We start from the raw sequence: 22,929 nt of genomic DNA on the forward strand, positions 1-22,929 counted from the left end.
CTACAAAAATCTTGAGGGGCAAAGAACCATGAAAGGATGTGTTACATGTGTACATTAGGGAAACAAATAAAAAGAATGCGGCTTTCCTTCTTCTATATATATATATACACACACACACACACACACACATTCCCGGGAATCATTAGCTGTAAGCAAAGAGGTGATTGCTATGTCCCAATACGAAAGAATCCACATTTGGAAAGAGGAAATTACAGGACTTATTGTCCCAAGTATTGCATATACAAAAAAGTAACTCTAGTGTCTATGGTTCATGTTAGTCCATTGAAGAGTGTTGGGTTATGTGGAGTCTAGCTGTATTTGATTCGGATTATGACCCAACCTGTTATAAAAGTGAATTCTTTTTGTGGTATATAAATATTGTTGCTTCAGACTAGGGTTTGAGGTGTTTTTTTGAGAGATGAAAAACTGCACTGCCGTATCTTGTATTTTTCCCTAAAAATAGTGAAATTAGTACAACTTCGTGAATGTAGGCAAATTACCGAACCATATAAATATTGTCTTGTGTGATTGTTTTCATTGGCACATATTTTTTTTTTCTCTATTTTTGCATCTCATAGATCTGGAAATTTGCGTTCATTCTTTTCAAAGAATGATCCAAATTCCTGCAGAAGTAACTAGAAATACTTATTTTCTAATTATCACTTACCACTAACCTGACATTTTGCTTGTTAGGGTTTGAGTTTGTAGTGTTGGCAAACCATGTCAAATAGTAAGTCTTGTAAAGTTAGTGTTAAGTTTTTAGACCCCTGAAAACACAGTTTGTTTAACCTAATTGATTAGCCAAGTTGTTACTTAGGTTAATTATTCAGATTTATGTTAAACATTCATCACACATATCATGCACATTGGAAAACTAAATAACACAAGATGTGATGACCTAGGAAAACTAATGAAACAAACTAGTTTCAAGGTAAAAACCTGGGGGGAGGAACGATCCCAAGAGAAAAATCCACTATATTAAATTGAAATTAACAGTTAAGAATACCAATTCATAGTAAATCTAACTACAATTACCAAACCGAGCTCTGAACCCCTTAGATTTCTTTGATGTGGACTTGCTCCAACATGAATCTCCAGTTCTCGTTTTAATCTTCAATACACTTGATAACTGAAGCTTGGCTACAACTTTTCTCCATCGGTACTAGCAATATGAGTGTGATCTCCGGTAGGTACTTGAAAGAGTTAGAAGGTATAATAATCTTATAGATCTCAAAAGAGTAACTCTCCAAGACTTGAAAAATGTGCTTTAGGGTTTTCTCATATACCTAGTAGGTTTGGATTGAAACCATAAACATTTTGTGGGCTGTTGGGCCTTAAAAAAAATTCTACAGTTCATGGTTCGATAGATCGAAGCTTTCTCTTGATCGGTCAAGCTAGTCAGATGTTCAATTATCTTTTCTGCAGCTTGTATGTTCTTGAATCTTGACTTGTATCACTTTAAGCAATGTCTAAAACACTTCATAGACCCTAAGATCTAATCCTAGACAAGTTTTTGTTCTTAATATGCCAACACACAAAGTATTTAGAACCTAAACATTTATTTCTAAATATTTAGAACCTAATAGTTAGAATGTGTACTTCCAAGTGGAAGACAAAGATCCAAGCTCATGATAAGAAAGATGTGAATATGTTTTTTTTATTAGTACTTGATTCCTGTTTGACTTATTGAAACCATTCGATTGCCACTTAAATTCCTGTTCGACTTTTCAAAAATCGCAAAATTAGCAAAATTTAACAAATGTGAAAAAGCCCATAATTTTTCAATTTCAAGCCCAATTCGTGATCTGTGTGTGACGGTATTTAAAGGACATTATAAGCTAACCCTAGAGTGCTTTTAGAGAGAGAAGTGTCTCTTGTGCCTCATATTCTATATCTAGGTATCTATACCCAAAACTCCCTCATATCTTCTATCGGTGGTATTCTTTGAAGAATTTCAAAATCAAGTGTTGTAGAAGTTTTTGCCTTATACTAGTCATCATAGGTGCTAGAAATTCAAATCTTCAATGAGATTTTGAAGTGTGTAGATTGGAGGTTCACATTTTAGTAGTTCACTATAAGGGAAGTCTGTGGGATTTTGAGCTTAGTTTGGTAACTGAAGTTAGATTTACTATGAATATGGTTATTTTTTATTGTAAATCTTCATCTTATAGTGAAACTGTTACCTCAGGATTGATAAGGTCAAGTCTTCTCATGTTTATCTAGTAAAAATTGTTTGATTTCATTGGTTTCTTGGATCATCATATCCTGTGTCATATTTTTCACTGTACATGATATAGATACTTGTTTGTTTAACCTAAGGTTTTTATAATAGATCTAATTGACAACTTGACTTTAAAACTGGTTCAACACTGTTTTTGACATGGGTCTAAATCTAACACTACTGAAGCCTATTAATGTTTTATTCTTTTGCACTAATATTGGTCTATACTCTTGCTCTTTTTAATTAAAAAAAAAATTGAGGGGGGTATTTTTAATATATCTTAATGGCATGGTATTTATGCTTTACTCTTTATTTCGTACAGTGACGAATGGAAGGATTAGGCTTTGAATAAATGCAATGAAACTTTATGTGCTGCCATTGGATCAATGAAATAGAAGACAAACCATGTTTCCAATAAAGTCCTTGAAGTTACAAGTCAAGGAATATCATGCCCCATTTTATAAAATGTCCTAAAAGCCTTCAATATTCTTGCATTTGCCACTACTTTGAGTTCCTCTTGGGATGGTCTTGAAAGAAGTACCCTACGTTCTTGGACGCAAGACGGCAAGAACAATGCTTTTAGATTGTAAGGGTGGTAAATGATATGGTTGATAAAGTAGATAACATGGAAGCTTGCATCTTAGAGAGAAAGATGCAAAATGTTAAAATTATGCTATACTCTAAAAAAAAGGGGGGACAAAAGCCTTGATTTTATGCGACATCCTAAAATTTCATAGGCTTCAAATGTTGATTCATAACTAGAGATTTTGAACGTGAAAGTAGTAGAGACTTGAGATGCATTTTCCATTGTGAAATTGTAGATATATTTCACCAAAACGAATAAGGCAAATCTGATGGGATAGCACCTGCTAGTTGATAGTATAGTGGGGTTGGCCTTGCACGCCATTGATGAAATTTACCTGCTCACCTAGGGTGACTACAGTATCACCATTTAGTATATATGGAGGAGCACCTTGAAGGGTCACAAACCAAAGTAATTTATGCAAAATAAACAAATAGAAAAAAATATTCCTTTTTGCGTTATTTACATATATGGGCATGCTATCTATATGTTTGGATAGGAAAGAGGTGAGGAGAAAAGAGGGAAAGGAGTGAACCATTTTTTCCACTCATCTCTTTCGCCATATATATTCATCCAAACATATTGTGTGTTTTGAAGAAAAAGAGAGAGTCTCCAAAATATCTAGAAGTTTTTGTTACTAAAATCCAATGAATTAAAACTGATTACATCAAGATGGTTTATATAGATGACATAAGAGGGAAAATTTGTTATCACAAACTTTCATTAAGACTAATAATCCTATTACACGTGTAATCTCACTACTCTAAAGGAAAACGCTGCCGTATCACAGAGCCTTAAATGAAACGGTGAGTTTTGCCTTTAACTGTGGTCTTAGAACATGTTGAGGCAGACGACATCGTTTGGAGCTGCAATTCCTGAGTACTAGCATGTTCCTGCTGGAATTTCTAAGCACCATACTTTTCTGGCTTTTCATCCCCCCTCAAACACATGGGGAATCGCCACATGAGTTTGGAGATAAGCCAGAAAAACCGAGGAGAAGGTAACCCTTTAATGAGAACATCAGCTAGCTGATCATGGGAAGCAACAAACTTAAGAAGGAGATCATGCCTGAGAACTTTCTCCCGAACAAAGTGGTAATCCACTTTGATTTGCTTTGTCCTAGCATGAAAGACAGGATTGGAAGCCAGGGCAAGAGCAGACACATTATCACACCAAAGAATTGGAGGAGTACAAAGGAACACACCAAGATCTTTAAGGAGCATACGAACCCAACACAACTCAGCAGTAGTAGAAGCTAGAGCACTGTACTCAGCCTTAGTAGAAGATCTGGAAACTGTGGCGTGCTTCTTAGCAGACCAAGTAATGGGGGAATTACCAAAAAACACAGAAATACCAGAGATAGACTTCCTATCCACAGGGTCTCCAACCCAGTCAGTATCACTATAAGCTGACAAAGACAAAGGGACTGGAGTAAAAGCGAGGCCTTGATGAATAGACCCCTTCAGGTACCTTAAAATACGCTTGGTAGCTTGGAGATGATTAGCAGTGGGAGAGCTCATGAATTGACAAGCTTGCTGAACTGTAAAGGACAGATCGGGCCTAGTAAAGGTGAGGTATTGGAGTGCCCCAACTAGACTTCTATAGTGAGTAGGATTAGACGGAAAATGATTGTCATCAGGCCATAAATGAGCTTTGGTGGCACAAGGAGTGTTGCAGGGCTTAAAATCAGCCACATGAAACTTGTGAAGAAGGTCCAAAGTGTATTTGGATTGATGAATAAACAATCCAAAGGAAGTATACTCAATTTGTAGACCTAAGAAGTAGTGTAGCTTACCCAAATCCTTAAGGTCAAAATCGGAACTAAGTTGATGAAGAAGAGAGGCAGAGAATGAAAGATGATTGCCAGTAATAATAATGTCATCCACATAGTGCAAAAGAAACACCAAATGACCATCATGACTATATGTAAAGAGATTACCATCAGTACCAGAGACAATAAACCCAATGTGAAGCAGTTGAGTTGTAAACCTCTCAAACCAGACCCTAGGTGCTTGTTTTAAACCATAAAGAGCCCTATGCAGGAGGCAAACATGGGTGGGAAAATCTGAATCAACATAGCCCTGAGGTTGTGCCATGTAGACCTCTTCCTTGAGGATACCATGAAGGAAAACATTACTCACATCTAATTGTTTAAGCTCCTAACCACGATTCACTGCCAAAGCAAGAAGCACCCTAACTATGGCAGGCTTCACTACAGGACTAAAAGTCTTATCATAGTCCAATCCATATTGCTGAAGATAACCTCTAGCCACTAACCGAGCCTTGTACCTAGCTATAGTGCTATCACTATGTCTTTTAAGCTTGAAAACCCACTTGCAAGTAACAATATTTTTATCCAAAGGAGCTGGAACAGGAGACCAGGTCTATTACTTCTGAAGAGTCAAACTCTAAGTCCATAGCAGCTACCCATTGAAGGACAAGGCAAAAGTGTAGTCAGTAAGAACTCTCAAAACTCTAGGCTTGTGAATACTATCCTTTGATCTTGTTACCATAGGATGAGAATTAGTAGGACAAGGCAAAAGAGCAGATGAGTTTGAAGTAGAGGGGACACAAGAAGATGACTCAGAAGTGGGGATAGCTGGAGGAATTGACTCATAATTGGAAATAGGGGAAATAGAAGGAGGATTAGGGACACATGAAATAGAAGAAGATAAGAGACTCAAAGGAAGAAAATCATCATGAGTAGAGGAACTAGGTGAAGGGATATCAGAGGAAACATTATCTATAGAAGAAGAAAAACTTGAAGAAGTAGTAGAAAACAAAGTCAATATATCATGGGACATGGAAAAGGGAATTTGAGAGTTTGTAAGATGAGGATTATCATCAAAGGGAAAACAATTTTCATTAAACAAGGCATAACAGGTAACATAAACCCTATTTGTAGTAGGATCTAAGCACAAGTACCCTTTGGAGAGAGGAGGATAGCCTAGAAAGATACATTCAGTGGACCTAGGTTGAAGTTTGTGCTTATTGTATGGTCTTAAGTAGGGATAACAAGCATATCCAAAAGTTCTTAGAGTAGAAACTGATGGTGACAAAGAATTTACCAGTTCCCAAGGGGATTTAAAACTCAAAATTGAGGAGAAAGCATAGGACCAAAAATTTAAAGGCAAATGAGATTTGTATAAGAGAGCTAGACCAGTTTCTACCAAATACTTATGTTTCCTCTCAGAAATGCCATTTTATTGAGGAACATGGGGACAAGAAGTTTGGTGAAGAATACCATGATCAGAACAAAAAGATTGGAACTGAGAGCTGAGATACTCACCACCATTATCAGACCTAAGGACTTTTATCTTAGTAGAATATTGGTTTTACACAAGATTCTTAAAATGTTTAAAAACAGCAAACAATTCACTTTTTCTGTTCAAGAAGGAAAAACCATGTGAACCTTGTGTAATAATCAATGAAAACAACATAGAAATTATAACCAAACAAAGAAGTAAGAGGAGCAGGGACCCATACATCAGTATGAACAATTTGAAGCATTGGAGTTGATGAAATTTCATGTTTGCTCAAAGGCAATCTGTGCATCTTTGCACTTATACAAAATGTACATGAGGAATAACAATCATCAACATTATTGAAAGTAAAGGAGTTATTTACAAATTGAATAACAGAATGAAGAATTTTAGAACTTGGATGTCCAAGCCTATTATGCCAAAGCAAAATTTGAGCAGAAGTAGGAGGTGACACAGCAGTAGCTGTGGATGAAGAAGGAGCTGAAGAAGCAATGTATGTAGTGGATGAGAAGTGGAAAGATGATGGTGAAAGGATGGGATAGACACCATCTTTACACAAGCCTTTGTAAAGGATCTCCCTCGTAGGTCAATCCTGGATTGAAAATCTATAAGCATCAAAATAACATAAGGTATTGTTTTGCAAAAAAAGTTTATGAACATATAGTAAATTGGAAGCAAGATCAGGTACTCGTAACAGGTCATCAAGCCTAACATAATGAGAAGAAGTACATAACTCACCACTACCAATGTGTGTGATAGAAAATTCTTGACCATTCCCCACTGTAACAGTCTCAATACCAGATGTGGGTTGCTACTGAAGTGACAAATTGGCTAGATTAGGTGTTACATGATCTGAACAACTTGTGTCTGTGAGCCATCCATTTGCACCATGAACCTGAGCTGACTTAACCACCATAGTTGCCAATATAGATGGAGCATGCTTACCTTGGAAAGAAAAGTCCATTCTATGATAACAATCAAGAGATGTATGTCCATTCTTTCCACAGATTTGACATTGTGGTCTCTGACCTTGGCTTGATTGACCTGGACCTTGAAAACCAGGTGATCTTGATTGAGAAAATTAAGAGCTATTAGGGTTATAACCACTGGAATTGTAGCCACCATTAGAATTGTAACAACTATTAGAGTTGCCTCTTCCTCCTCAATCTCTCTGATTATTATTGCCCTTTCCTCTTCCTCGAGGAAAGCCTTGAGATTGAAAATTTGCAGCCATAGCCATAGTAGCTGCATCAACAACATGAGATTTCTTCTTGATAGCTCTTTCTTTGGCATAAAGCAGTGTATTCAGTTCTTCAACAAATAAGACATCACTTCTAGTTCTAATTGTAGAACTAAAAGAATCAAACTTTGATGGCAAACCATCAAGAGCAATATGAAGGAGCTCTTCATCATCAAGAAACACTGATACAGCAACCAATTTATCCCTAATTTGCTTGATCTTCTGAAAATAAGCATCAATAGTATTTGTGGCTTTCTTTACTACATTAAGGATGTGTTTGGATCCGGCGTTTCTGGCATTTCAACTTTTGCGTTTTGGGCATGGGACCCACGCTACAGTTGCAGGAAGAAAATGCGCAAAAAACTCAACGTTTCCTTCTTCTTCTTTTTTCTTTTTCTTTTTTTTAGCCGTTAATGTTGACTTTTTCCGTGAATAGTGCACCCGTGCACTGTTCACGGGACCCACAAACATCACTTTTCAGCAATTTTTTCATTAAAAATAGGTCCCACTGTACTATTCACACATTTAAAAATTATTTTGTTACTGTGTTTTCAGTTTTCAGTAATAAGTTTTATCCAAACAGATCCTAAGTTCATTTCTAAAACTCATTATGCTAGATCTAGAAATGGAAGTAAAACATTTCTTTAAAACTTTACAAACACCTTTCCCTGATTTCTGACCCATAACAAGAGCAAGAACAGAGAGATAAGGTAGAATTAAGAAAAAAGAATAGAGCTTGTTCACGATTCTTCCAACTCACATATGTTGGATTAACCTCTAGGGTGAAATTACCTGAGGAATCTTTGAGATAGTGATCTAGTACTTGAACTGAATCGTCAATGGCATCAATCATTGAATATGTCTCAAGAATTACTTCGACCTGATGCTTCCAAACAACATAGTTGTTGTAATCAAGCTTCACAGTCATCATTGATGACATGTTTGAGTGTGACAGTAATGGATTAACAAAAGGGTTTGGATTCACCATAGCTATAGATGTAGCAGATGAGGAAAGATACATTTGGATTTTCAGGAACAGAAGAAGAATTTGGGTCTTTGGAAGCCATGGATGAGTGCTTCAAAGCTTAGAGCTCTAATACCATGAAGAATAAGAGAGAGTCTCCAAAATATCTAGAAGTTTTTGTTACTAAAATCCAATGAATTAAAACTGATTACATCAAGATGGTTTATATAGATGACATAAGAGGGATAGTTTGTTATAACCAACTTTCATTAAGACTAATAGTCCTATTACACGTATAATCTCACTACTCTAAAGGAAAATGTTGCCCTATCACAAAGCCTTAAATGAAACGGTGAGTTTTACTTTTACCTGTGGTCTTAGAATATGTTGAGGCAGACGAAATTGTTTGGAGCTGCAATTCCTGAGTACTAGCATCAGGGACGGAGCCAGGACTTGGAGTTAGGGGGGCAGAAGTATAAAAAAAAAATGAAACTCCAAATAAACATTCATTTAATAAACCATCAACAAAGAAAAATACAGAATTTTTTTTTTTTAAAGATATTACAATGCAATTATTAATGAAAATGGAACTCGCCGTCTTTTTAAATCTTCGAAATCATCTATGATTGAATCCGTACTAATTGTCGCAGCAATGTCCCTTTCAATGAATAACATCATAGCGTCTAACAAAAACTCATCTTCCATTTTGTTGCGAAGGTCAGTTTTGATGACATTCATAGCTGAAAATGCTCGCTCTGTAGTTGCAGTAGAAACGGGAAGAGTAAGCACAAGCTTGACCACTCTACAAATAAGCAGATAGATTTCTGATTTTCTAGTTCTCACCATCCATTGGCACAATTCAGAAATATTTTTCAAATTCTTGAACCCTGAATGCTGAACTACATCATACTTATAAAGATCAAGTTCCTTTTTCAACACATTACAAAAAGTAAATCATCTCAAACAAGGATTCAATATGAGATGAGACATGACAGGATACCTTTGCTTCTGCCGCTGGCTGCCAAATTCCTCTCCTTTGTGTTCAGCCGTAAGTTAGTTAGGTTTTCTTCTTCTTTTTTTTTTTTAAATGGCTTAGAGTTAGAAATCCCCTTCTCTTTTTTCCTTTTATTATATGTGTGAGGTAAGTGGGGGTGTTTCCCACTCCTAGCCTAGGTAGATATCTAATTAGAACCGGCTTTGATTTTTGATTTTTGATTTTTTTTTTTGGCTTGAGTTTGTTTTGAGGAGTTGTTTGGGCTTAATTTTTGTTACTGGGCTATTTTTTTTTTAGCATTTGAAAATATCAATAATATTATGAGAGGGGGGCAAAATATAATTTTTATTGAAGAAAATTGCTAAAAATAATATGTTATATATATATTAAAATTTTTTTTTGAAAATCTGGGGGGGCCACTGCCCCCCCAAGTCCAAGAATAGCTCCGTCTCTGACTAGCATGAACCTGCTACAATTCCTAAGCACCATGCTCTTCTGGCTTTTCATGTTTATTGAGATCGATATATTAAAAATATATTTTTGACTTTAGATATATACTTTAATGATAACTAAAGCTAATAGCATTGTGGGTTTTAGTTCGCTCAACTAGTAAAATCTCTCTTCTCAAAAAAAAAAAAAATAGTAATCTTTGATGGTTGAATAAGAGATCTAATGTTTAATTTCTGCCTATACCAAAAATTGATTGGTGTCTTAATTTGATGATATCATTTGGAGCGGATGTCATAGATTGAAACTCTCTATAAGAAATATAAACAAATAAAACTAATAGTCTTACAACTCAACGCCATCTACTCTCTTTTATTAAGACAACAAGCCCCTCTCTCCTGTTATTCTAACTATTGAATATATTTAACTAAAAAAAAAAACTGAAGAATATAACTAAGCTCAAAACATTGACTTGGACTAATATAACTCTTAGACAACAATGTCAAAGAGTCGCAGTGGGTGGCATGTGAGGTTTGAATTGTGTATGAAAAGAAAAAGAATCTGACAGAGTATTCCTTTTGAGGTTAACTTGAGATTAGATTACATATAGAAACTCTATCCTATCTTTCTTCTTACTTAAAAAAAGAAAAGAAAGTTGACTACTTTTAAAACAATTTTAAATGAAAATATTGTGGTTGATATGATGCATGACAAGCCTGTATGGTAAGGCAGTCGATTAAAAAACAACTATGCTCTTTTATGTAATGGCGAAATAAAGAGAAAATATTTCCTATGCTATGTACGTATTTTGTTTCCTTTCTTGGTCAGACTTGTAACGGACATACTTATACGGCAAAAAAGGACTTGTGATATTATTTTGTTGTGTTATTTCTTAAATAAAAAAGACAGTAACAGTCAAAATTAACTTTTATAGCAAAATACATGGTGTTCAAAATTCAAGCCCATTTGGCCAAGACAGACATGCAACCAGCCCCTAGAAGAAGTGATGCATTTGCTCCAAATTGGATCCTCAAGCTGTTTTGCACTCTTGGGCTCATGAAATCCGCTGCTAGTAGGTCAACGAGTGCCATGTAAATCAAAATCCCAGCCGATGCAGCATCGAAAATCCCTTCAACAATCAGAGATGTTGGGCCATTCTCATTGTAAACACTTGATATTCCAATACCAATTGCAATTCCCACAGGTGTTGTGAGGGAGAAAAATGTTGCCATTATTGCTGCAGATCGAGTCTTGAATTGTGCCTACATTGTAATAAAAAAATTTACTAAAGTTAGAGATTAAAAAAAACAACTAAAACATTTCTTAGTCCCAAGAGTCATGCTAGGTTGACAAATATTTTCACATTCTTTAATTTTCATAATTTTCTGTGATAGAAGTAACATTATTGTGATATAGTTCCACATTTAATATCATATTTTTAACACTAAAGGCCTGTCTGGTTTTAAAAAGTAGTGTATCCACTTTTCATTTTCTATATTCTATATTCAAATCTTGAATTTAAATATAAAAAAACAATCATTTTTACATTTGGTAGTGTTTGGTAAGTTGTTTTAAATACATAATTTGAGTATAGAATACATCATACCCGAGTTTGGTCATTGTATTCCATTTAAAGAAAAATGTAACTTTTCTCACTTATACACATCATATCACTAAAAAAAAAAGTAATTTTTTGTTTTTAAAATATTTACGAATATGCCACTGTATTCATATTCATAAAAAACGAAAATGCTAAAAAGTTGTATTCATTTTCTGTATTCAAATCCACTTTTTTTGAAAACTAAAAATAAATATTGAGTACAAAAACACAACCAAACCAATTTTTTGGTGGTGGATTCCACAAAAAACAGAAAATAAATACTGAAAACACCACTTTTTTCTCTTAACCAAACAAGACGCAATTATAGCATGCCATCTCCATTCGAAAGATAGAGAAATTTTTTGTTGACTCTAACTTATTGTAGTATGAAATGTTATACAAATTGTGTGTTTTTTTTTTAGAAACAAACACACACACACACACACACACACACATATATATATATATATATATATATAAGAGAAGGGGGATGAGATCAAATACAAATTGTGTTAGTTTGATGAAAGTTGTCGGTAGATGGGGTACATATTATAGATTTCATATATTATGAATTAATTTTTTTTTTTCCCGTAAACATTATGTCAAAAGATTATATTACTCATTAGCATTAACAATTATTAAATAAATAAATGGTTATGTGACCATTCTCTAAGTTTGAATGCTATAAAGTACTAAACTTGTCATAGAATTCAAGGATGCAGAATTGTTAAATGCAACTGGTTCTCAATTTTCTCAATTAAAAGAGCCCAACTAGACCACTTTGAGAGGTCATGGCTATAGAATAAAATAATAATAATAATAATAATAATAATAATAATAATAATAATAAAAGAAAGAAATCTGATACCTGAGAAATGCAACCACCAAGTCCCATTCCCTCAAAAAATTGATGGAAAGACAGTGCTGCTAGTAGAGGCTTTATTGCCTGAGGGCTTTGAGAAGAACCCAATGATATTCCAATTATCACTGAATGAGCCACAATTCCTAACTCCAACACCTAAAAAACACACCCACCAAATTTTAATCAAACTCTAAAATAACCATCAGTCAATATCATCCAATAAGGACAACCAAAGTTAAAGATCCTCCACAAATTAATCAAGATCAACTACATGTATATACTTTTTCATTATTCTGGTTATCCAAAATCATACAATATCAACCAAGAATGAATTTAAAATTAAACCTTACTTGTGATATAACACGAAAACGGATTAGCTCAGCAAGATTTGAGTCCTCGGGGTTGGTGGCTGAGCCATGAGCATGACCATGTGTGGCATGTGTATGCACATGCACATGTCTTTCATGCTCTTCATTCATCTCTTCATCTACAACATTCACCTGCTTAGAGTTATTGAAGTGCAGCCTCTTATAAAACCCAGTTGCCAATGAGTCCACCATTAATGTTCCTATAGCAGACATCATGGCAATGAAACCCGTGAAAGGGAATTTTCCCCATGGATTTTCATTAAGGCATGGTGATGTTAAACTTGCGAATGCATCCGGTAGTATGTGAATGAACCCGGTTGCTAGAATTACACCAGCAGCAAAGGCCTTAATCATGAAAAAGATGTCATGTTCAGGCCTTAGAGTTGGAATTTTCTTGCCCAGCAGCGGAATGCTTACTCCCACAGCACCTGCAAGAAGAATTAAAGCTATTGAACCTACTTTATATTTAAGTGCAACACTTTTGTTGTTCTTTGTGGCCTCAGCATCACATGTACAATCTGCAGATACTATAGTGGGGAGGACAAAAACAATTAGAAGAAACAACAACTTCAAGATGAACATGGTGTGTGAGAGAGATAGAGAGGAGTAGACTGTCAAATGTATATGGTTCTTTGATAATGGCTTGAGTTTTGTACTTTTATAGCAAATGAAAAAGAAGGTGCAATACGGGTTGTTTTAAATCATTGGATGGTTCAATTGAAAAACAATAAAGAATAAACAATGGATGGCTGATAATAAGCCAAGCATCTTATATATGTAGTCAATACCAACATAAAAATAAATGAACATAGGCTTTGCTCAAAACTCTTCTCAAATAGCTACTAGCTAGGTTAGCATTGTGTCATTCATGTGGCTTGTCAGCATGTGTTGGATGGTCTGGAATTAAGTATCCCACATGCATAATGGATTTCCATGGAAAGGAAATCTTGATCATCGATCAGCAAGGTTGGTAAGGGACCAGTACTGTCTTTCATGTGGACCAATTTACATACTAGAGACAAATTATTGTGAAAATCAGATTTAAAAGAGGGATTTAAGTACACAATTTATTTTTGGTATGGTAGTTATTGTAGTGACATTTCATATGTTAATCTTTATACACAATTTTTGTGGGTTTCTTTTATTTCAATTGGTAAAGTCTCGTTCCCTCAAATATAGAATTAGATTTTGCATGCACAAAAATGAAATTCATTGAGTTTTTGTATGATAATAAATTCGTTTTTGTATGATAATAAATTACAATCATGGGATTGAATCTTGTTTATATGGTACAAAATCAATTGGTCTTTTGGCCTAATTGGAAAAAAAAAATTATTAAGCTTGATAGCAATAACAATTATCATGGATCATATTGCTACTATTAAAAATAAAATTCTTTATACACAATTTCGAGTTAATATATATACAATATGTTAGTTTTTCGACCCCTAAACACACTATGTTTAACCTGATTTTATTGCCAGGTTGTTACTTAAGTCAATTATGTAGATATTAGGTTAAACATAAATCTATCATATCACACAGCAAAAAAGTAAATAAGACACAAATATGATGACTCAAGAAAACCAATAAAATAAACAAGTTTTAAGGTAAAAAAAAACCTGGGGGACCAATTCCAAGAAGAACAATCCACTATAACAAATAAAAGTTTGCAGTCAAGAATATTTAACTCACAATAAACTTAACTATAATTAGCAAACCTAGCTCTGAAACCCTCAGATTTTTTTAATGTAGATATGCTCTAACATGAATCTCAATTCATGCCTTTGATCTTCAGTACACTTGAAGCTTAGGCTGCAACTTTATTCCATCGATACTTATGGAATAAAATTGATCTCTGTTAGATGCTTGAAATGGTAGAGGAGTAGTTCTCCAAGACTTGAAAAACATGTTTTATTAAGGTTTTTCTTATATACCAAGTAAATTTGGATTGAAACCCTAAACATTTAATGGGCTAACAAGCTTTAATAAAAATCTGCACAAGGAGTTGATTTAATACCAGAATTTTTGTTTGGATTAAAGGTAAAAGATGGAGTAGATTAGTGTTTGAAAGGAGGAAGGGGTACACGAAAATATTTTGAAAAATTATGAGGGTATTATAGTCATGTAAAGAAGCAGTAGAGCACAAGGACGGTCACGATGAGATCATATAAAGGAATGATGGTGAAAGAGAATTGTTAGAATAGGATAATTTATTAGCTTTACTAAAGTTGTTGAGAAATGACATATTCAAGCAAAAAGCAATGGCAAAAATGTGGACACAATGTTGTCATGCAAACTCCTTATTCAAGGTCATTCAGCTTAGATTGCATAGTTATGTTGCCTCGTTTAACAAAAGTCAATCCAAATGTCGATATAATGTGTTCTTTCCTCTACTGCTTAGTAGTCTTAAATTATAAAATAATGCCAACTTTTTGTTTTATTCTCACTCTTTTGCATTAGATAGTGCTTTGTGCTTACTTGGTCGTGGCAGAGACGGGCACATCTTTTCAACTATTTCTAAATGAAAAAGTAAACAAAAGTCATATCTTTTTCCCTGTACATCTGAATTTAAGCATTTTCTTCCATTTTATAATGGTGATGTTAGAGATATAAAAAATTTTATTATTTTTGTTACAATTTATTATATTACGAATTATGAGTGGTAGAGATGTGGACTTATCATTTGACCTCCACCATTCACAGTTTGTCACTTAATAAGTTATGACAACAGTTGTGAAATTTTTTACATCCCTAATATTTTTCATTTTATACACCATGCATAAATGTTAGTTAAAGCATTTTTTTAAGCACGCCCCTAAACAGTTCTCCAATTTTTTTTGAATTTTTTTCTATTTAATATAAATATTTTTTTTCTTTATTTATTTTTTATTTTTTACTAGTCCTCTCAAATTAAGAAAAAGTTACTTTATATGAATCTATTAAAAGACTGTAATATGAGACACCTCTCTCACAACATATGAATCTTACAGGTGAATGCACTAATTGCTTGAGTAATACATGAATCTTATAAGTCTTTATATGAACCTATTATGAGATCATAATATGAGACACCTCTCACACAACATATGAATCTTATAGATGAATGCACCAAATATTTGAGGAATACATGAATCTTATAAGTGAATGCACCAAATGCTTGAGGAATACGACACAAGGATAAATACTTTTGTTGAGAGTTGAGAGTTATAGTGGCTCTCCACGTTTGAGCAATTAAAAAATTTGTCTATAAGGTTAATTACATGTGTGTATATCTTGGCTTGCTCCGCAAAAATTGGACAAAAAGAGTGCAAAAAACTCATCTGTTAGAGATGCCTTTATTAACTTAACTCTTGATAACTTATCCCCCCAAACCCCACCACTAAAAAAAGAAAAGAATAGAACCCTTAACTCATGATAAGTGAGTTCAAAAGTAGTGAGAGAATTATATTAGCAGAGAAATTCTTCGTGCATTAATTAAACACAAATTAGTAAGAGATAATAATATCTGTCACTAAAAAGTAATAGTATTATCTGTTTACTTTTGGTAAGAGTTGACACATTAAGTCTTTACCGTGGCACTTTCATGAACACGAGGGGCTATCTCTCATGGATGATTAAATCATGAGTCAAATTTTCAAGAATAAAGAGTTTTAGAACCAAGTCAACCTTCATTAAGAATCTCTTAATTTAACTATCATATCTTCATCCAACATGTTCAATATTCAAAATTCCTTTCAACTATCAAATTATTAAAAAAAAAAAGAGCTTACCTATATAGTTTGACAATTTTATTTTTTATAAATAATTTTTTTGGCAAACCAAATAAATATTGTATTAAATACTCGCTAATTTTTGCAGGACAATATTTAATACTCACTAAAAATATCTGTATAAGACTATGAGTGCCTAAAATGTAGGAAATTTAGGACCCGTTAGTTTTCTCATCTCAAACTCACATTTTTTCATTTTAAACAACATTACACACTATGAATGGGACTGAAATATAAATATAATTGAAAAAAACTATACAATTTTTCTTTGTATGTTCACCATAGAGGTAGTTAAAGAATTGCTTCTCAAAAAAAAAAAAAGTAGTTAAAGAATTCAATCAAAGTTTATGAAAGAAAATTAATAAATAAACAACATTAAGTTTTAATGAAATAAGTTAATAACGAATACCATTTTTTTAGAATCAAATTATTGAATTCCTAACCTAATTAATGCAAGAAGAAAAGTGAGATTGAAGAATTAAATAAAAGTACTTCTCCAGTAACTAAAATTAACAAATTAAAGATGAAATTGAAAATAAAAATAATTCCCTTTCTATCTAGCTATATATACATTTCCCTATATGGCTTCTTATCTAATGAGACTATATATGTAAAATATTCTTACCATGGACGAACTAGGCTGAAACAAAAATAGATATAAAAATAAATAAATTTTTTCTAAAAAATAAAAAGTTGTAAACTAAAGACAAATAGTGAAGGATGAGGTAATCAAGTGAATGAATAAATAAATTCGTTTATTATTGTAATGGAATTTTCTTCTCTTTTGATTTATTTCAAATTTGATACGTTCCTTCGAGTTATTTACGGTATTGTGTCAACAAAACAATCAGGAAGTTGCACAAAAAAAAATCTATATCAAGACAAGTACAACATAATAATGTAAAGACTATACTGCTTAAGAATCAAGCCCATTTTGCTATGAGTGACATAAATCCAGCCCCTAGAAGAAGTGAGACATTTGACCACATTTGGATCTTCACATTTTTTTGCAGTCTTGGGTTCATGAAATCTGCTGCTAATAGGTCAACAAGTGCCATATATATGAGAATCCCAGCAGCAAGAGCATTGAAAGTCCCTTCAATAATTAGAGCAGTTGGGCTGTTGTCTTTGTAAGTGCTTGCTACTCCAATTCCGATTGCAATTCCCAGTGGGGTTGTGAGAGAGAAAAATAATGACATTATTGCGGCAGACTTGGACTTGAATTTAGCCTACATAGCCAATAATTAACGTAAGGAAGCAATTGTTAATCAATAATTCAATCGATTTGAGGTGAGCCGATCAATTTGAGCTTTTAGAATTATTATAATGATAAACAACATCTCGTTTAGGTCAAAAGATAGATTATTTTATCTATTAATAACAACAATGATAGAAATGAGGATGTGATCATTATGAAGACATTTCGCAACACTCAAAACTATACCTAATATTAAAAAAGCCAGAACTGCCTAACATTATTTTCAAAACCCAATTTTCTAATTGGAAAGAGCAACAATTTGAGGCTATGGCTTAAGCATTGTGTTATACCTGAGCGATGCAGCCACCAAGCCCTACACCCTCAAAAAATTGATGGAATGACAATGCTACTAGAAGAGGCCTTATTGTAGAAACGCTTTGATTAGCACCCAAATCCACTCCAATAATTACTGAATGAAAAATAATTCCTAATTCCAATACCTTGAGAGAGAGAGAGAGAGAGAGAGGCCGGGGGAAAAAAAAAAAAGGTAAGAAATCATATGAAATACATTGGATTTCGTTTGGACTTGAGGATTTAAAATAAAGGATTTGATGATCAATTTGTTAACATCAATAGCTTGATGTGAGTTTTGAACATTTTGTTCAAAGAAAATCACTTGTGACATTATGAATTTGAATTGGCATATTAATAAAGGTGAAATCCATATATAATTTCATTCTTTATTAATTGAAAGCAATCAAACTAGAGAGTAAATTCCAATTTTTTTTTCTTTGAATTCCTCTATCCAAACGAACCATTGGGAAAGATTAGAGGAAAAAATGAATTGGTAAGTAGCCAATACTTGTGCTATAACACGATGACGGGTTAATTCTGTTCCTTCAGAAGGGATGACCGAGCCATGAGTGTGACCATGTGTGGCATGTGTATGAACATGTACATGACCCCCATGCTCATCTTCTTTTTCCTCATCTGCACCTGCCTGCATTTGTTATAATGTAATTAAAGAAAAGGTTATTGTATAATGATTTAGTAGTTTAATTAAGCACATCACCTGTTTAATAAAGTGCATCCTATTAAAATAGCTAGTGGCATACGCATCCACCATTAATGTTCCAATAGATGACAACATTGCAAAGAAACCTGTGAAGGGAAAATTGCCCCATGGATTTTGATTTAGGCATGGTGAAGTCAAGCGTGAAAATGCATCCGGTAGTACATGAATGAACCCGGTTGCTAGAATCACACCGGCTGCAAAGGCCTTGATTACGAAAAAGAAATCATTTTCTGGCCTTAGAGCTTTAATTTTTTTGCCCAGCAATGGAATGCTTACCCCCACAGCACTAGCAACAAGAATGGAAGCTATTGCACCCAGTTTATATTTAAGTGCTGTGCTATTGTCACTCTGTGTGCTCCCGGAATCAGTACACCCACAGTCACCATATGTAGTAGGGAGGAATAGAACAAGAAGAAATAGCAAATTCAGGATATAAGTACTGAAAGAAGAAACTTGAAAATTAATCATCATGAAACTCAAGGGAAAATGAGAGAAGAAAATTTGCTTAGAAAGCTTTTGAGATTTTGGTTCTTTAAGAAAGCAGGCTGAGTTTACTTCTTCTCAGAAACGACAAGGATGTACTGGTTGTCTCTTAATCACTGATTCGTTGTTGAATTAGTCGTTTAAGAAAAATAATTTAGTTGTTTAAGCAAAAAAATAAATCACTTGGTGATGGTGATAGAGAGCATGAGGATGGTGATGGTGATAGAGAGCATGAGGACATCTTGTAATTAAGGTCAACGATAACATAAAATAGAAATGTAGATAGGTAAATAGGGCTATTAGAGATATAGGTTTTGCACAAGTACTCGTCTTTAGAACCTAACTCAGATGAGGAATAAAGAGACAAGCTAGCTAAATGGGTGACACTGATTAAACCAATGTTTTGTGAATGTCAAGATCGCTTGTTAAATCCTAGCAATGGAAAGATGTCTAGGTTTTATCTGCCTGAAATGTCTGACTCCCATTCCTAGGAGAATCATCTATCCAAATAATGCATTAAGTTTATATAATTCGTAATTGTTTACATTAGTTTTATTCCTAGACATACCAACATCATGAACAAAATTATCTTTTAAGAGCTGTTGCTCGTTGGGATACATGGAAATCTAGAAATTGATGAAAGTTGTTAAGTTCTAACAAGGAGATGAGGTCATGTAAAGGTACAAATCTGAGAACTGGGTCTTTCCGTACTACAGCTGATCCTAACTAGGAGGATTCATCAAGCTTAAGGTATGAACATTATGTTGTCATGCAAACCATTCTAGGGCGTATCGAAGTCAAGGTCAAAATATTGATATTTTAGTTGCTACTTTGCTATGCATGCATGCTTGTCATGATCACAATATATGATTCATTTAGTTCACACTGCGCGTTACAAACAGATGTGTAAGACGAATTTAACTTATAGACGATAGATATAGAATGAGTGATCTCATTGTTGATGCAAAATTAAATATAATTGTAGAGTTATCATTATTCTTAATACAAAATCACTGGTCACACTTACATAGATGGATCCGGGGGGATTGAGGGGGTTGACAATTGGCCCCTGGGTTGCCAAAACTAAAAGAATTAATACTTTAAGCGCAAAGTTAAATATAATCATAGAGTTGTCATTATTCTCAACAAAAAAAAAAAAAAAAACATAATTTTTATCTTTAAAAGTGGCGCATGCACACACACATATTATAGATAATAGATCCTCAAATAATCTATGTTACTATTTATTTTCCTACATAAAAATTGAGAAGAAGCAATGAAATGTGAGGATAATTACACGATATAAATTTGCATAAGTTGAATTTGGTGTCTATTAAACTACTAAAAATCATTTCATTTTCAACTGGAAATTTTGACCTTAAAAAAACACAGAAAGAAGGCCTTTTTCATGAAAGAAAAACCTTAAAATATGAACAAAATATAATGAATATGATATTTTTGTGAGTTTTCTATCACTCAGCAGGCAGATATGTATGGTTTTTTATAATCATGAATCATGATCAATGTGGGTTTGTTAATGCATTTGGCTTGTAAGCACTATCTATATGTTGGATAGCCTTGAAATTAATTAAGGTTCACATATATAAACTTATGTGAAACGCCAATAACGAAAAAGTAAGTTATGAGTCTGAAAAAAAAAATCTGAAAATTGTCTATGTTGGCCTTAGATACAGAGAATAGTACTGCTTTTGCTTTACATTTTTGAGTGACCCAAATTTTGTAGGGATGAATACTATAATGACATGTTCATTCTCATTAAACATTTTTGTCTAAAATTCCACGATAGGTATTGTTATTTTCGTAAGTGTTATTTTCTAAGTGAGGGTAAATTTAAAAATGTATAAATTTCCGTGAGTGAATTTAACCGTGTTAAGATGTTAGGGAGGTAAGTATAATTTATTTTGAAAGTAAAGAAGATCAATGTACAATCCAAAATTAATAAGAAGGTTAGCATAATTTGAGTAAACCTCAAGAGAGGCAAGTGTAATTTTCCCTTTATTTTTCTCTATTTTGTTTTTCTTTACACTGATTCTCTCTCATGTCTCATCTCCACTTGTTGTCTCACTTTTTTTTTTCTCACTTTTTTCTTCTATAATTGTTAGGTTGGGCAATGAGCACAACAATGGGTCTCTTTTGCTGTTTTGCAGTTCATTGATTTTTTTTTTTTTTTTTTTGGGAATTTTTTAGAGATTTTGGAATATTTTGAAGGAGAGTTAGGTCGAATCAACAAATAAATAAGAAGAGGTATTCAATATTCCACTAAGTTTAAACTCATGAGTAACAATGTTGTAAAGCCCACACATAGCGGCTAGTTTGACTCATGAGTTTCAACTTAGGCTGTGTTTGTTTTGGCTGAAAAGCATTTCAGGAAATTGTTTTACACCATGTTGTGTGTTTGGTAGGCAAAGAAAATTTGGTCAACTGAAATTATTTTACAGTTTGACCGTAAAATAGGCCTTCTCGGACGGAAAATCAATTCCGTTCTTATTTCACCTTCAAATCTCATTTCTTGACTAAAAATAGAGAGAGAGCACGAAGAGAGAGAGAAAGAGAGAGACAGAGAACAACCACGAAGAGAGAGTAGAGAGAGTGAGATCGAGCTCGCGCCGTCGAGCTCAGACCACCGCCCTAAGCCTAGACACGCCGGCGAGCTCGAGCTGTGAGATCGCTACAGCGCCGGCGAGATCGAGCCGCGAGACCACTGCCCCAAGCCCAGACCCACCCCTGTCGTCGCTACCACCTATAGATCGAACCACCGATCTCGTCACCCAAAGCCCAAGCTCCGTTCGATCTGGCCGCCGTTACCGATCTCTTTCCCTCAATCTCTCAATCTTTCTCTCTTTGATCTCTGATTTTTTTGTTGCTGTTGTGGTGGTGTGGGTGGTGGTGTTTTGGTGGCTTTTTATGGCTTTTGATCTCTGATTTTTTGGTGTTTTGGTGGTGGTGTTTTGGTGGCTTTTGATCTCTAATTTTGTTGTTGTTGTTGCGATGGTGTGGGTGGTGGTGTTTTTGTGGTTTTTGTGTTGTGTGGTGCTGGTGGATTTTTCTATGGGCGCTAGTGGGATTTTTTGATATAAAACTTGTTTGGAAGCTGAGAAAATAGCTGAGAAATTGTGAAAAATTAGTGAAAAATTTTCATTTTCTGAATGTTACCAAACACTTGAAATTATTTTCCAATATAATTTTAAAATTGCAACCAAACACTAGAAATTATTTTTCTTTCCCGAAAATATTTTCACCTGAAATTATTTTACACCTGGAAAACATTTTACATTCAACCAAACGCAGCCTTAGTGGAATATTGAATTTTCAAGAATAAAAGGTTTTAGAAGCAAGCCGACCTTAATGGACCCATGAGCCACTGACAAAACTTTATCAGCTTGAATGTTTAAATTGTTATTTTTATAGATAATAATTCATAATTGTTTTGGTAAACCAATAAATATTGTATTCAATACTCACTAAATATCAGCATGGATATATGTGTATATATATAGCCAAAACTGAGAGAAAATCTAATAAAATTCTAAATTAGAATTTAATTTTGCGCCACGTGTCTCAATCTAATTTTTAAATTTGTGTGTGAAGTGAATTATTAGGTGTAAAAATAAAAAAGTCTAAATTCAATTAGATTCTAAATTAAATTTTAATTGAAGTTCAATTTTGCGCCATGTGTGTCCCATCTAATTTTTTAATTTTTAATGACAAGTGAATTATTGGATGCAAAAACCAAAAAGTCTAAATCCAATTAGATTCTAAATCTTATAAAACAAAATAAATAAATAAACAACACTAAATTTTAATGAAATAAATTAAGGAATACCTAATGTAAAAAGA

At 33.8% G+C, this 22,929-nt stretch overlaps 2 protein-coding genes across 2 annotated transcripts; both read right to left on the bottom strand.

Moving 5' to 3' along the window:
* Positions 1 to 10,576: 10,576 nt before the first annotated feature.
* On the bottom strand, positions 10,577 to 13,289 carry LOC142617309 (zinc transporter 1-like). The gene is made up of 3 exons (XM_075790096.1): positions 12,525 to 13,289; positions 12,181 to 12,330; positions 10,577 to 10,974 (listed from the first exon to the last, which is right to left on the bottom strand). Exons 1-3 carry the CDS (start codon positions 13,122 to 13,124, stop codon positions 10,669 to 10,671), a joined length of 1,056 nt encoding a protein of 351 aa, XP_075646211.1. The 5' UTR covers positions 13,125 to 13,289; the 3' UTR covers positions 10,577 to 10,668.
* Positions 13,290 to 17,088: 3,799 nt separating this feature from the next.
* On the bottom strand, positions 17,089 to 19,061 carry LOC142617754 (zinc transporter 1-like). The gene is made up of 4 exons (XM_075790707.1): positions 18,586 to 19,061; positions 18,376 to 18,513; positions 17,864 to 18,013; positions 17,089 to 17,544 (listed from the first exon to the last, which is right to left on the bottom strand). The coding sequence occupies exons 1-4, from the start codon at positions 19,057 to 19,059 to the stop codon at positions 17,239 to 17,241; spliced, it is 1,068 nt and encodes a 355-aa protein (XP_075646822.1). The 5' UTR covers positions 19,060 to 19,061; the 3' UTR covers positions 17,089 to 17,238.
* Positions 19,062 to 22,929: the final 3,868 nt, after the last annotated feature.

The sequence above is a fragment of the Castanea sativa genome, chromosome 11 (genome assembly GCF_040712315.1).
Source record: "Castanea sativa cultivar Marrone di Chiusa Pesio chromosome 11, ASM4071231v1".
NCBI lineage: Eukaryota > Viridiplantae > Streptophyta > Magnoliopsida > Fagales > Fagaceae > Castanea > Castanea sativa.

Excerpts from the sequence above, each read along its gene's own strand:
- LOC142617754 (XM_075790707.1), bottom strand. The coding sequence starts at position 19,059 with ATGATGATTAATTTTCAAGTTTCTTCTTTCAGTACTTATATCCTGAAT. Across the intron at positions 18,514-18,585 it reads GGATGCACTTTATTAAACAG|GCAGGTGCAGATGAGGAAAA; the intron begins GTGATGTGCTTA and ends TAACAAATGCAG. Across the intron at positions 18,014-18,375 it reads GTCATCGTGTTATAGCACAA|GTATTGGAATTAGGAATTAT; the intron begins GTATTGGCTACT and ends CTCTCTCTCAAG.
- LOC142617309 (XM_075790096.1), bottom strand. The coding sequence starts at position 13,124 with ATGTTCATCTTGAAGTTGTTGTTTCTTCTAATTGTTTTTGTCCTCCCC. Across the intron at positions 12,331-12,524 it reads GTTTTCGTGTTATATCACAA|GTGTTGGAGTTAGGAATTGT; the intron begins GTAAGGTTTAAT and ends TGTGTTTTTTAG. Across the intron at positions 10,975-12,180 it reads TTGGTGGTTGCATTTCTCAG|GCACAATTCAAGACTCGATC; the intron begins GTATCAGATTTC and ends ATTACAATGTAG.